Here is a 14,604-nt window from a genome sequence, read left to right as displayed (position 1 = left end):
ACCGCGCGCCGCCATTTTTATTTTCCGGCCGACTCACCGGTCGGTCCCTTCTTTGTTTCTTTGGCGTGGTCCGGGCCGCCATCATGCAGCCTGGCACTCCGTTTGGGTGCCGGGCTGCGGCCTCGTCACCATGCCGCCCTGGCGGCCCAGTGGAGGCCAAAAGAGGCTCGTTAAGAGTGTGCAGCGGCCCTCCCCTTTAACCTTTGAACCCGCTCGAGTAGCACCTGGAACTCTCCCCAACAGGAAGTGGAGCACTTGACATTGCGCTCCACTTCCTGTGAGGGGCGGTAACCGCAATTTCGCAGCCGTGGCAGGAAGTCCTGCCCCGAGTCAGTTACCGCCCCCAATCGGGGCGCTGGGGAATGTCTAGAATTCTCATTCCTGGCTCAAAGACAACATTTCTAAGCGTGTCTCTTTAGCAGTATCAATCAACAGATATCCTAAGTAGAACTTGGAGATGGATGAGGAATTGGCTGAAAGAAAGAGTAGTGGGTATTAGTTAAAGGCATGATGCTAGACTGGAGAGATGTGATCACACAGGGATGAATACTTTTACACAATGGATCGGTGAAATGCAAGTTGGTCAAATTTGCAGATATTAAAATGTGGGGATGGGACGTGGGGTGGAGGAGGGGATGGTGTAGTCTGAAGAAGCAATCAAGGAACTACAGAACAACCTGGACAAATTTTGCAATTGGGCAGAACTACACCAGATAAATGTAAAGTGTTGCATATAATGTGGCTCTAATAGAAGACGTAGCTAGTTAAGTGCCGCAAACATCTAATGCATAACAACAACTTGTATTTATATAGCACCTTTAATGTAGTGTAATGTCTCAAGGCGCTTCACAGGAGTATTATGTGATAAAAATTTGACACCGAGCCGCATAAGTAGAAATTAGCACAGGTGACCAAAAGCTTGGTCAAAGAGGTATGTTTTAAGGAGTGTCTTGAAGGAGGAAAAAGAGGTAGAGAGGTGGAAAGGTTTAGGCAGGGAGTTCCAGAGCTTGGGGCCTAGGCAACAGAAGGCACGGCCACCAATGATTAAATGGTTATAATTAGGGATGCTCAGGAGGGCAGAATTAGAGGAGCGCAGACATCTCGGGGGTGTTGTGGGGCTGGAGGAGATTATGGAGATAGGGAGGGGTGAGGCCATGGAGTAATTTTAAAATAAGGATGAGAATTTTGAAATCAAGGAGTTGCTTAACTGGGAGCCAATGTTGGTCAGCGAGCACAGGGGTGATGGGTGATGGTGAGAGTTAAGACATGGGCAGCTGAGTTTTGGATCACCTCTAGTTTACGTAGGGTAGAATGCGAGAGGCCAGCCAGGAGTGAGTTGGAATAGTCAAGTCTAGAGGTAACAAAGGCATGGATGAGGGCTTCACTACGGATGAGCTGAGGCGAGGGCCAAGACGGGCGAAGTTACGGAGGTGGAAATAGGCGGTCTTAGTTATGCTGCGGATATGTGGTTGAAAGCTCATTTCAGGGTCAAATATGAGACCAAGGTTGTGAACAGTCTGGTTCAGCCTCAGACAGAAATTGGGGAGAGGGATGGAGTCAGTGGCTAGGGAACGGAGTTTGTGGCGGGGACTGAAAACAATGGCTTCGGTCTTCCCAATATTCATCTGTCCATGTCAAAGCCCGAGTCAAGTGAAGCTTCGCCGCCACTCACGCATAAATATATAAGAATCCATACATTAAATAGAGTTTCTTCCAAATTACCTCAATCTCCTTCAGACCAAATGAACTGTCTGGACATATCTGTGCCATCTCACTCTACCTTCTAGCAAAACAAATGCAGGACATTCTAAAAAGGGAGGGAGAACAGCCAGTTGTCGTGGTGCAAGTTGGTACCAACGACATAGGTAAAAAAAGGGATGAGGTCCTACGAAATGAATTTAAGGAGCTAGGAGCTAAATTAAAAAGTAGGACCTCAAAAGTAGTAATCTCAGGATTGCTACCAGTGCCACGTGCTAGTCAGAGTAGGAATCGCAGGATAGCTCAGATGAATACATGGCTTGAGCAATGGTGCAGCAGGGAGGGATTCAAATTCCTGGGGCATTGGAACCGGTTCTGGGGGAGGTGGGACCAGTACAATCCGGACGGTCTGCACCTGGGCAGAATCGGAACCAATGTCCTCGGGGGAGTGTTTGCTAGTGCTGTTGGGGAGGAGTTAAACTAATATGGCAGGGGGATGGGAACCAATGCAGGGAGATAGAGGGAAACAAAAAGGAGGCAAAAGCAAAAGACAGAAAGGAGATGAGGAAAAGTGGAGGGCAGAGAAACCCAAGGCAAAGAACAAAAAGGGCCATTGTACAGCAAAATTCTAAAAGGACAGAGGGTGTTAAAAAAACAAGCCTAAAGGCTTTGTGTCTTAATGCAAGGAGTATCCGCAATAAGGTGGATGAATTAACTGTGCAAATAGATGTTAACAAATATGATGTGATTGGGATTACGAAGACGTGGCTCCAGGATGATCAGGGCTGGGAACTCAACATCCAGGGGTATTCAACATTCAGGAAGGATAGAATAAAAGGAAAAGGAGGTGGGGTAGCATTGCTGGTTAAGGAGGAGATTAAGGCAATAGTTAGGAAGGACATTAGCTTGGATGATGTGGAATCTATATGGGTAGAGCTGCAGAACACCAAAGGGCAAAAAACGTTAGTGGGAGTTGTGTACAGACCTCCAAACAGTAGTAGTGATGTTGGGGAGGGCATCAAACATGAAATTAGGGGTGCGTGCAATAAAGGTGCAGCAGTTATAATGGGTGACTTTAATATGCACATAGATTGGGCTAACCAAACTGGAAGCAATACGGTGGAAGAGGATTTCCTGGAGTGCATAAGGGATGGTTTTTTAGACCAATATGTCGAGGAACCAACTAGGGGGGAGGCCATCTTAGACTGGGTGTTATGTAATGAGAGAGGATTAATTAGCAATCTCGTTGTGCGAGGCCCCTTGGGGAAGAGTGACTATAATATGGTGGAATTCTGCATTGGAATGGAGAATGAAACAGTTAATTCAGAGACCATGGTCCAGAACTTAAAGAAGGCTAACTTTGAAGGTATGAGGCGTGAATTGGCTGGGATGGATTGGCGAATGATACTTAAGGGGTTGACTGTGGATGGGCAATGGCAGACATTTAGAGACTGCATGGATGAACTACAACAATTGTACATTCCTGTCTGGCATAAAAATAAAAAAGGGAAGGTGGCTCAACCGTGGCTATCAAGGGAAATCAGGGATAGTATTAAAGCCAAGGAAGTGGCATACAAATTGGCCAGAAATAGCAGCGAACCTGGGGACTGGGAGAAATTTAGAACTCAGCAGAGGAGGACAAAGGGTTTGATTAGGGCAGGGAAAATGGAGTATGAGAAGAAGCTTGCAGGGAACATTAAGACGGATTGCAAAAGTTTCTATAGATATGTAAAGAGAAAAAGGTTAGTAAAGACAAACGTAGGTCCCCTGCAGTCAGAATCAGGGGAAGTCATAACGGGGAACAAAGAAATGGCGGACCAATTGAACAAGTACTTTGGTTCGGTATTCACGAAGGAGGACACGAACAACCTTCCGGTTATAAAAGGGGTCGGGGGGTCTAGTAAGGAGGAGGAACTGAGGGAAATCCTTATTAGCCGGGAAATTGTGTTGGGGAAATTGATGGGATTGAAGGCCGATAAATCCCCAGGGCCTGATGGACTGCATCCCAGAGTACTTAAGGAGGTGGCCTTGGAAATAGTGGATGCGTTGACAGTCATTTTCCAACATTCCATTGACTCTGGATCAGTTCCTATAGAGTGGAGGGTAGCCAATGTAACCCCACTTTTTAAAAAAGGAGGGAGAGAGAAAACAGGGAATTATAGACCGGTCAGCCTGACATCGGTAGTGGGTAAAATGATGGAATCAATTATTAAGGATGTCATAGCAGTGCATTTGGAAAGAGGTGACATGATAGGTCCAAGTCAGCATGGATTTGTGAAAGGGAAATCATGCTTGACAAATCTTCTGGAATTTTTTGAGGATGTTTCCAGTAGAGTGGACAAGGGAGAACCAGTTGATGTGGTATATTTGGACTTTCAGAAGGCGTTCGACAAGGTCCCACACAAGAGATTGATGTGCAAAGTTAGAGCACATGGGATTGGGGGTAGTGTACTGACATGGATTGAGAACTGGTTGTCAGACAGGAAGCAAAGAGTAGGAGTAAATGGTGACTTTTCAGAATGGCAGGCAGTGACTAGTGGGGTACCGCAAGGTTCTGTGCTGGGGCCCCAGCTGTTTACACTGTACATTAATGATTTAGATGAGGGGATTAAATGTAGTATCTCCAAATTTGCGGATGACACTAAGTTGGGTGGCAGTGTGAGCTGCGAGGAGGATGCTGTGAGGCTGCAGAGCGACTTGGATAGGTTAGGTGAGTGGGCAAATGCATGGCAGATGAAGTATAATGTGGATAAATGTGAGGTTATCCACTTTGGTGGTAAAAACAGAGAGACAGACTATTATCTGAATGGTGACAGATTAGGAAAAGGGGAGGTGCAAAGAGACCTGGGTGTCATGGTACATCAGTCATTGAAGGTTGGCATGCAGGTGCAGCAGGCGGTTAAGAAAGCAAATGGCATGTTGGCCTTCATAGCAAGGGGATTTGAGTACAGGGGCAGGGAGGTGTTGCTGCAGTTGTACAGGGCATTGGTGAGGCCACACCTGGAGTATTGTGTACAGTTTTGGTCTCCTAACTTGAGGAAGGACATTCTTGCTATTGAGGGAGTGCAGCGAAGGTTCACCAGACTGATTCCCGGGATGGCGGGACTGACCTATCAAGAAAGACTGGATCAACTGGGCTTGTATTCACTAGAGTTCAGAAGAATGAGAGGGGACCTCATAGAAACATTTAAAATTCTGACGGGGTTAGACAGGTTAGATGCAGGAAGAATGTTCCCAATGTTGGGGAAGTCCAGAACCAGAGGTCACAGTCTAAGGATAAGGGGTAAGCCATTTAGGACCGAGATGCGGAGGAACTTCTTCACCCAGAGAGTGGTGAACCTGTGGAATTCTCTACCACAGAAAGTTGTTGAGGCCAATTCACTAAATATATTCAAAAAGGAGTTAGATGAGGTCCTTACTACTCGGGGGATCAAGGGGTATGGCGAGAAAGCAGGAATGGGGTACTGAAGTTGAATGTTCAGCCATGAACTCATTGAATGGCGGTGCAGGCTAGAAGGGCCGAATGGCCTACTCCTGCACCTATTTTCTATGTTTCTATGTTTCTATCCATTTTTTAGTAATACTTACAGGATATGGTGCAGTGTGTTCGGTGTGTTTCCCTTGGCAGTACTACTGATTAAGGAATATAAAAGCCAAGAGGTAATGCTAAGCCTCTATAAAACCTTCATAACACATCAGACTACTGTGTGCAATATTGGGTTCCATATTATAATAAAGATATTGAAGCCTTAAAGAGGTTACAACGTAGATTCACTAGGATGATGCCTGGTATGAGGAAATACAAATTTGAAGAAAAATTTGAAAACATTGCCTTTTTCATGAGAAAAACGCAGATTATGGGACGATATAATAGAAGTTTTTTAAATTCTGAAAGGTTGGGACAGGGTAAATTAACTGTTTCCAGCAGTTGAGCGGTCAAGAACAAGGGACCACAGTTACAAGAATAAATGTAAGAGATTTAGAACAGAGATCGAGAAACTTTTTTACACAGAGAGTTGTGAGGATGTAGAATTCACTTCCAGGGTTCGTGATTGAAGCACAAACTATGATCAACATTTAAGATTAGATTGGACAGGTGGTTGAAGGAAAAGGGTTAGAAGGGATATGGGAACAGGGTGGATGAATGTGATCAGAACTATTTGCTCACGTAGATAATAAATAGGTTGAACCACTCTATCCGGCACATTCGGGACCTGGCCTGTGCCGGATAGGGATTTTGCTGGACGAGGGGAGGTCACATGTTGTACAGTCTTTTACAACTGCCAGCCCCCAGCCCCAGCCAGCCAGCCCCAATACAGATATCCCCGACCCCACGATCCACCACCCCCCCCCCCGCCCCACCATGATCACCAAGACTCATTGAAAGTAATGAAGAGGTATTTCCTTTTTGTTTGGCAGAGCGCCGAGGGCAGCGGGAGTGGAGGGGAGGAGCGGCCAGCCCAAGGACACTGCCCACCGGCCCGACCCTGGAGGGAGTGCCGCCGGCAGCAGGGAATAAAATAACTTATCAAGCTTTTATTTATAATTTAATTCAAAATATAATTATTAGTAGTACAGGTTGAACCTCTCTTCCCCCCCACCACCACCGACTTGAATACCCACCCTCAAGGCCAGTTAGGCAATCAGTGTCTTCAGAATCGAACTGAGGAAGGAGTCTTCAGGAGAGCAGAGAATATTGGTGAGTGTGAAAATTTTTTATCTGTGCATGCGCCACCCGGGAATGCTGCCGGACAAGGGGTAGTGCCAGATAAGAGAGTCCCGGATAAGAGAGGTTCAACATGTGCCAACTCAGACTGGTTGGGCCGAAAGGCCTAATTCTATGTTGTAACTTCTATATTAGATATGTATCCTTCTTTCCAGGACCACCTATAAATACAGCTCCAAAGCTGACTGACTCACTGCCTTGCTCAAGTCATTTCACTTCCTCTTAACTTTAACAGTGAGCAGCAGCCCATTATCCCCTGGGAGGACCAACATCCCCAGCATCGAAGCACTGACCACACTAGACCAGCTCCTGTTGGCCGGGCCACATTGTCTGCATGCCCGACACAAGACTCCCAAAGCAAGTGCTCTACTCAGAACTCCTACACGGCAAGCGATCCCCAGGTGGGCAGAGGAAATGTTTCAAGGACACCCTCAAAGCCTCCTTGATAAAGTGCAACATCCCCACCGACACCTGGGAATCCCTGGCCAAAGACTGCCCTCAGTGGAGGAAGAGCATCCGGGAGGGGACTGAGCACTTCGAGTCTCGTCGCCGAGAGCATGCAGAAAACAAGTGTAGGCAGCGGAAGGAGCGTGCGGAAAACCAGACTCCCCACCCACCTTTTCCTTCAACGACTGTCTGTCCCACCTGTGACAGGGACTGTAATTCCCGGATAGGACTGCACAGTCACCTGAGAACTCACTTTTAGAGTGGAAGCAAGTCTCCCTCAATTTCGAAGGACTGCCTATAATGATGATGATTAAGAATTGCTGAAATCAATATTCCACCCTCCCGCACTCGGTGTCAGTCATCCACAATGCTCTGGAAGCATTGCAAATAATATGATGAGTTGATGTCATGTCATGAGACAAAGTCAGCTCGCTGTATTGTGGGTGCACGCAGCACCCAAAGAGCAGTGGTCCATCCTGGTGTCACTGTGCCCTGACCACATTATCAGTCCTGTTCTTATATATAGAAACATAGAAAATAGGTGCAGCAGTAAGGCCATTCGGCCCTTCGAGCCTGCACCGCCATTCAATGAGTTCATGGCTGAACATGCAACTTCAGTACCCCATTCCTGCTTTCTCGCCATACCCCTTGATCCCCCTAGTAGTAAGGACTTCATCTCACTCCTTTTTGAATATATTTAGTGAATTGAATATATTTAGTGAATGGAATATAATAATGATGGGTATACAGCTTAAATTAGATGGTGTGGCCAACTATACTTTTAGCATAGCCAGTCAACAACCACTCGGGTGGAAGACCCTTTCCCAGTACTGACGAAGAGTCATGGACCGAAAATGTAAACTGACGGACTTTCTCCAGAAGTTGCCTGACCTGCTGAGTTGCTCTGATGACCAGGCCGTTAGCTCCGCCTCCTGGCCATGGTGCGCAGGCGCTAACGGCCAGCCGAGGGGGCGCGCGCGCCAGTTTGAATGTGCCGGCCGTTTTATTTGCCGATGAGATGGAGCGGGCCGACAGGGCGAGCACCCGGCTCCGAGCGGCCAGCGGGGCCGGTGGCGGCGGCGACGACGGCGACGACTTGGAGTCGTTGCGGAAGGCGGTCGAGTACTTCGCTACTGGTAAGTGCGGCGGCTTCTTCTTCTTCTTCTTCTTCTTCTTCTTCTTCATCTTCATCTTCATCTTCATCATCATCATCAAAGGCAACGGGTTATAGTGCCGGTGCAGTCAGCCTGGGCGGAGTGGGGTAGGCCTCAGCGCGGGGCTGCTCCTCTCGCCAGGCCTTACTTGGTGAGGGGGGATGGTGGCTGAAAAAGCACGATAGTTGAGTGAAGCACATGAGTAGATCGGTGTCAGAAGAGTGAGGGGATATGGGATGGGGGGGGGGGGGCGCTGACAAGATCACTGAAAAGATCACTGACATGGGGTGGGGTGAAGTGTGGAGACATTTGTAAATAAGGATCGATTTCTAGGGGCATGGGGAACCTGGTGAGGGTCGGGGCTGATGGAAGTGGGTAAAGGCACAAGTAGTGGCAATCAGAATAAGTTGCAGCTTTGGAGGGTGAAAGCCAGCACACTAGCTAGGAGATATTTAAATCAATTGATCCTCAGTTCCCACCTTCCAAAGCTGCAACTTGCTCTAACTGCCACTACTTGTGTCTTTACCCACTTCCATCAGCCCCGACACTCACCAGGTTCATAAGAACATAAGAATTAGGAACAGGAGTAGGCCATCTAGCCCCTCGAGCCTGCTCCGCCATTCACCAAGATCATGGCTGATCTGGCCGTGGACTCGGCTCCACTTACCCGCCCGCTCCCCGTAACCCTTAGTTCCCTTATTGGTCCAGCCTGACCCTCACCAGATTCCCCATGTCGCTAGAAATCAATTTCTAGATCCTTGTCCTTATTTACATCGAGTTTGGAGATAGGTGGGTACATTGCACCGGAGTGGATTGCAAATAGAGTGGAAGCTAAGAATTTGACGATAGTAGGAATTCAGTGTAGAGGAGGAAGGCAGTTTTTCACGTCCAACTAAAAGGAAGGAGTGGAGCCATAGAACAATGGAGGAATAGCTATGACCTGTAGCCTGCAATTCCTGTGCCACGTGAGAATTTCAGGATGCTTCATGTGTCCAAGATAGCTAGCGGGTGGCCACCCAGTAAGGTAGGAAGAGACAGGCAGTGTAGGAGTCCTCAGAGTGTGGCCATCTCAAACCAATATTCAGGCGACAACACCTCCAAAGGAGTGCAGTCCTGAGCCTGGCACTGAGAGGCAAATGTCTGCACAGGGGCCTACAGTAAAGTGTAGGAATGCAATAGTAATTTGGGATTTAATAGGAGGACAGACAGACGAGCAGTTCTGCTGCTGTTGACGTGAGACCTGTATGTTATGGTATGTTACCTCCCTAGTTCCAGGGTAAAGGACATCACGGCGAAGGTGCCGAACATTCTCTGGGTGGGAGAAGAGGAAGAGCCAGAAGTCGTGGTCCATGTCGGAACCAATGACATTAGAAAGAGGGTTGAGGTCCTGCAGTCAGAGTTTAAGGAGCGAGGGAGGAAGTTAAAAAGCAGGACCTCAAAAGTAGTAATCTCTGGATTACTCCCAGTGCTAGTGAGAGTAGAAATAGGAAGATAAGGCAGGTTAATGTATGGTTAGAGACATGGTGCAGGAGGGAGAGCTTCAGATTCCTGGGACAATTGGACCAGTTCTGTGGCAGGACGGACCTGTTTAAGATGGGGTTACACCTGAACAGAGCTGGGACCAATATCCTTGTGGACAGGTTAACTAGTGCTGTGTGGGTGTGTTTAAACTAATTTGCCAGGGGGTTGGGCACCAGGATGTAATCGTAAAAATAGAAACAAAGTATACAGAGGACTGGGAGAGACCGTTGGAGTTATAAATAATACAGAATTAGGTGGGATCATAGAAAAAAAACGAAGAAGTCTAAGTTAGGTTTTGAGTGCATATGTGTAAATGCACAAAGTGTGGTTGTTAACAACACCAACTTGTATTTATATAGCACCTTTTAATGTAGTGAGACATCCCAAGGTGTTTCACAGGACTATTGAGATTTTTTTAAAAGGTTGGTGAGCTGTAGGTGCAAATAGCCATGTGGGAATATGATGTAGTGGCGATAACTGAGACCTGGCTTAAAGGGGAGGATTGGATGCTTGACATTTCTGGGTACATGATATTCAGGAAAGGGGGAAAAAAGCATTTTTGATTGAGTAAAATATTCATGCTGGTGAGAATGTCCTTAAGGGATCAAAGACTGAATCTAGTTGGTTAGAGTTGAGAAACAATAAAGGAGTTATTACACTACTTGGTGTATTTTATAGGCCACCAAATAGTGGGAAGGAGATACCGGAATAGATTTGCAAGGAAATCACAGAGGTGCAAGAACTATGGAGTAGTGACAATGGGAGACTTTAACTACCCCAATATTGAATGGGGCAGTGATTGTGTTAAAGGTGGAGAAGGGGAGGAATTTCTGAAGTGTATTGAGTAGAACTTTCTTGATCAGTATGTTTCCTGCCCAACAAGGAAGGAGGCATTGCTGGGGCATGAAGCTGGTCAAGTGGAGACTGTCACAGTTGGGGACCAAGTCGGGAATAGTGCTCATAGTATCTTAAGGTTTAGATTAGTTATGGAGAACGACAAGGAGAATAAAAATATTTATCTGGAGGAGGGCTAATTTCAGCGAATTGAGACGGGATCTGGCATGGGTAAATTGGAATAAAAGACTGTTGGGCAAAAATGTGATGGAGCAGTGGGTGACCTTTTAAAGAGGAGATGGTTCGGGTACAGTCTAGGTACATTCCACTAAGGGAGAGAGGGAAAGACACTCAAGCCAGAGCTCCCTAGATGACGAAGGAGTTAGAATCGGTTGAAGCAGTATGACAGATGTCAGCTTGAAGGACAAGTGAAAATCAGGCTGAATATTAAAAGTGCAGAGAAGTGAAAAAGGAAATGAGGGCCAAAGAGATAGTATGAAAGTAGATTGGTGGTTAACATGAAAGGGAATCCAAAGATCTTCTATAGGCATATTAACTGTAAAAGGGTTGTCAGAGGAGCAGAGATGAAAATGAAGAACTATTGATGTAGGAAGAAGGCATGTCTGAGGTACTAAGTGAGTACTTTGCATCAGTGTTTACCAAGGAAAAGGACTTGCTGGGTTACTGGATGCTGGTGGTAATTAAAATGGATAAGTGCCTGGTCTGGATGGGATGCATCCTCGGTTACTGGGAGAAGTAGGGATAGAAATTGCGGAGGTGCTGGCTACAATCTTCCAATCCTCCTTGGATACAGGGGCAGTGCCAAAGGACTGGAGGATTGCAAATGTTGTACCCTTGTTCAAAACGGGGAAAAGGATAAACTTGGCAATTACAAGCCAGTCAGTTTAACATTGGTGGTGGGAATGCTTTTAGAAACAATAATCCAGGAGAAAATTAACAGCCACTTGGATAAGCAAGGACTAATAAAGGAGAGCCAGCACAGATTAGTTATGGACAAATCATGTTTGACTAACTTGATTGAGTTTTTTTGATATAATGGCGGGAGTGGTGGGGGGAATGCAGTTAATGTTGTGTATATGGGTTTTCAAAAGGCATTTGATAAAGTATAACATACTTGACATGCAAAATGGTACAGTTTTAAAGGGGGTGCAAGAAGAGGGAGACTATGGTTTGTGCCTAAATCTTTGAAGGTAGCAGGGCAGGCTAACAAAGTAGTTAATAAAGGATATGGGATCCTGGCCTTTATAAATAGAGGCATAGAGTACAAAAGCCAGGAAGTTGTACTAAATCTATATAAAACACAAGTTCAGCTTCAGCTGAAGTATTGTGTCCAATTCTGGACACCGCACTTTAAGATGTGAAGGCTATGGAGAGGGTACAGAAGAGATTTATTAGAATGGTTCCAGGAACGAGGGAATACAGTTGCGTGGATAGATTAGAGAAGCTGAGGTTGTTATCCTTCGAGCAGAGAAGGCTAAGAGGAGATTTGATGTTTAAAATCATGAAGGATTTGGATAGAGAAACTGTTTCCAATGGCTGAAGGATCAATAACAAGGGTACAGATTTAAGATGAGAGGCAACATGAGGAAATTTTTTTTACGCAATGAGTGGTTAGGATTTGGAATGCACTGCCTGATGGTGTGGTGATTACAGATTCAATAGTAGACTTCAAAAGGGAATTGGATTAATACTTGCAACAGAAAAAATTGCAGGGATATGGGGAAAGAGCAGGGGAGTGGGACTAATTGGATGTTCTTCGAAAGAGCTTGTGCAGAATCGATGGGCCGAATAGCCTCCTGTGCTCTACTATTCTATGATTCTGTGGAGGTGATCAAAGGCAATGGGGGAGAGTTAAGAACTGAGGCTGATTTATATTGGCAAAGTAATGGATTTGTGAAAGGAAAGGCAACGTGGGATCAAACGTGTTGAAGTTCTGCACCACCAGACTTAGCCAAAGGTGGCAGCTGATGGTGTAATGGGAGTAGCATGTAGGAAAGGATGGCTTCACTTTTGTTTACATTAAGCTGGTTTGATTTATTCAAGACCACTGGCAGTAGTGTCATTTTGTTTTCAGATTAAAGTGGAACCATTAGAGAACAGTGCCGTAAAGTGCACTGTCTAGGAGAATCATTGGTGGCGGCTAGAGTGATCGGTGGTGGTGAAGAGGGTTTGGAGGGACACACATGATATCATTTGCTATTTTGACCAGAGCAATATGTGCTTTTGGATGAGGAGGATACCAGATTACAGGGTTTGAAATGGGGAGAGTTGGGTATGTAGTTGCAAGGCAATGATGTCTTCCAGGAATTTGAAGAGAAAGAAAGATTGTAGGTAGGGCAGTAATTGCAGAAGCTAATGGGGTTTAAGGTGTTTTTTTAATGGTGGTGATCAATGTTCCTCCTAAGGTGTGCGCGTGGACGCATAGTATTCTGAAAAGTCCCGCACAGGATATTCACTAGCTTTTACGTTGTAAGTACTGCGCTTGCGCAGAAATTTGAAGGAACCATGCATTAAAAGAAACAGGTTGTGCAGAACAAAGTGCAGCTTGCAGGTGGGGATGAATGACTGCACGTGGGAAGGCAGTGGGGATAATGCCAGAAGACCAGAATAAATTGAAAATATTGGCAAGTGAGAGATTGAGGAGAAGAAATGGAGTGATCAGAGCTGAGGTTAGGGGATTGAGGGAGTAGAAGGTGAGCTTCATGGTCAATAAGTTTAATGAGGGCAGGGGGAAGATTTGGGAGAAACTATAGAATAAGAGTTTGGAAAGATGGGAGAAACAAGGGATCAATGTTGAGCGGGGCTGGGGAAGATAGCTTTGATTTCGAAGTCTGAAAGTTCCTTGCATTTAGCATCCGAAAGGATGAGGGCGATATTGAAGTTGGAGTTGCTTTACTCAAATAAGTTTGCGTAGGTGGATTTAGCTAGGGAGAGGGAGGGTCAGTAAATCTGTGTTCGAGCCAGGCTGAATTGTGAGGTCAGTCGTACCTAATCAAGCTCAAGATTGTGGCCCGCATATTTAAAGCCACAGAAGTGGATATTGTAGTAATGAAGTTGAGAGACTTGAGTTCTCGGGTGATGCATTTATGGAGATCAGTCTAATACCACTGCAGCAGGTAGATCAGGGGAGGGGATCATTGGAATTTAATACGGTGCTAATGGGAGATTTTGGGAGAGGATAGTTTTTTTTACAGATGGAAAGTGAAAGCAAAGGCTTATTTGGGCTGTGAGAATGTATATAAGGTGGGGGTGTGCCTCGGAATGCTGTGGAGATTTTGAGGAAGTGACTTAACGTGGATGGGAAGTCAATGTGGAGGTTAAAAGAAGAGCGGAAGGCAAAAATCAGTGGACATGAGTTAAGATAAAACTTGAATTTATCATGGATAAGAAGTCACTGCAAATGCTGAGCTGGACATTATGGAGGAGATTTCAATGAGAAAAACACCTGAGCTCAGGCAGGTAATAAATACAAATTTTGAAGAATGATACAGGATGGTAAAGGACAAGATGTTCAATAGTCGAGAAACATTGAGAAAGATGGGGTAGGAGGACATGGTTGGATTGGGAGATAGCAGCTATGCTACTAAAGTAGTGGTTTGGGCAGGGGAGATGGTGGAGTTGGGAGGGATTCTGGAGAAAGAATTGCCATTGGTAAGTGACCACTCAATAAGGCCTGAGATTTTAGGGTTGCTGGGGGATGTTCAACTTGGAATGCAAGACTGAGGGCTTAATGAGGACATACAGGAGCCTAGAGCGGCAGGGAGCAAGAAGAATTTATTTGAGCAGAAATTATATACTCGGACCAAGATGTGATTGGAAGGTAAGTCAGCTGGTGCAAAAACTAGGGAAAGAAAGAAAGGAGCAGAGCAAGACTGGGAGGAGAAAAGTAAGGATGTGGCGGAGCTGAAGTTTATTGTTGCAGTTTTTTCATGTGTGTAGCTAGATCAGAAGTAAGATTCAGCTTGAACATAGTTTTTAAAGTGGAAAACAAATTAAAAACAGTGGATAATAATGAAGGGAAACCTGAAACGAGGGGGTGAAGGGGAATTGTTAACATTTGTCAGGAAGTCAGAATAAATAAATATTGGGTAGGTGAAGAAGTGGACCTCGAATGATCAGAGTCTTGAGGATATCCTGCTGGCAGCTGGTCCAGAAGATGACAAAAGTGTTGAAGTTCATGAAGGTGGCTCTGAGGTTGGATAG

The 14,604-nt window shown here is 45.7% G+C and overlaps 1 protein-coding gene across 3 annotated transcripts in view; it reads left to right on the top strand.

Moving 5' to 3' along the window:
• The first annotated feature begins 7,834 nt into the window (after nucleotides 1–7,834).
• cenpi (centromere protein I) overlaps nucleotides 7,835–14,604 on the top strand; it is a 119,556-nt gene continuing 112,786 nt past the window's right edge. For all 3 annotated transcript variants that reach the window (XM_070882586.1, XM_070882584.1, XM_070882583.1), the window contains exon 1: nucleotides 7,835–8,007. In XM_070882586.1, coding sequence (XP_070738687.1) covers nucleotides 7,890–8,007 — 118 coding nt within the window. In that variant the 5' untranslated portion in view covers nucleotides 7,835–7,889. The remainder of the gene's footprint in view (nucleotides 8,008–14,604) is intronic.

The sequence above is a fragment of the Pristiophorus japonicus genome, chromosome 6 (genome assembly GCF_044704955.1).
Source record: "Pristiophorus japonicus isolate sPriJap1 chromosome 6, sPriJap1.hap1, whole genome shotgun sequence".
NCBI lineage: Eukaryota > Metazoa > Chordata > Chondrichthyes > Pristiophoridae > Pristiophorus > Pristiophorus japonicus.
This window is presented reverse-complemented; position numbering and strand designations above follow the sequence as displayed.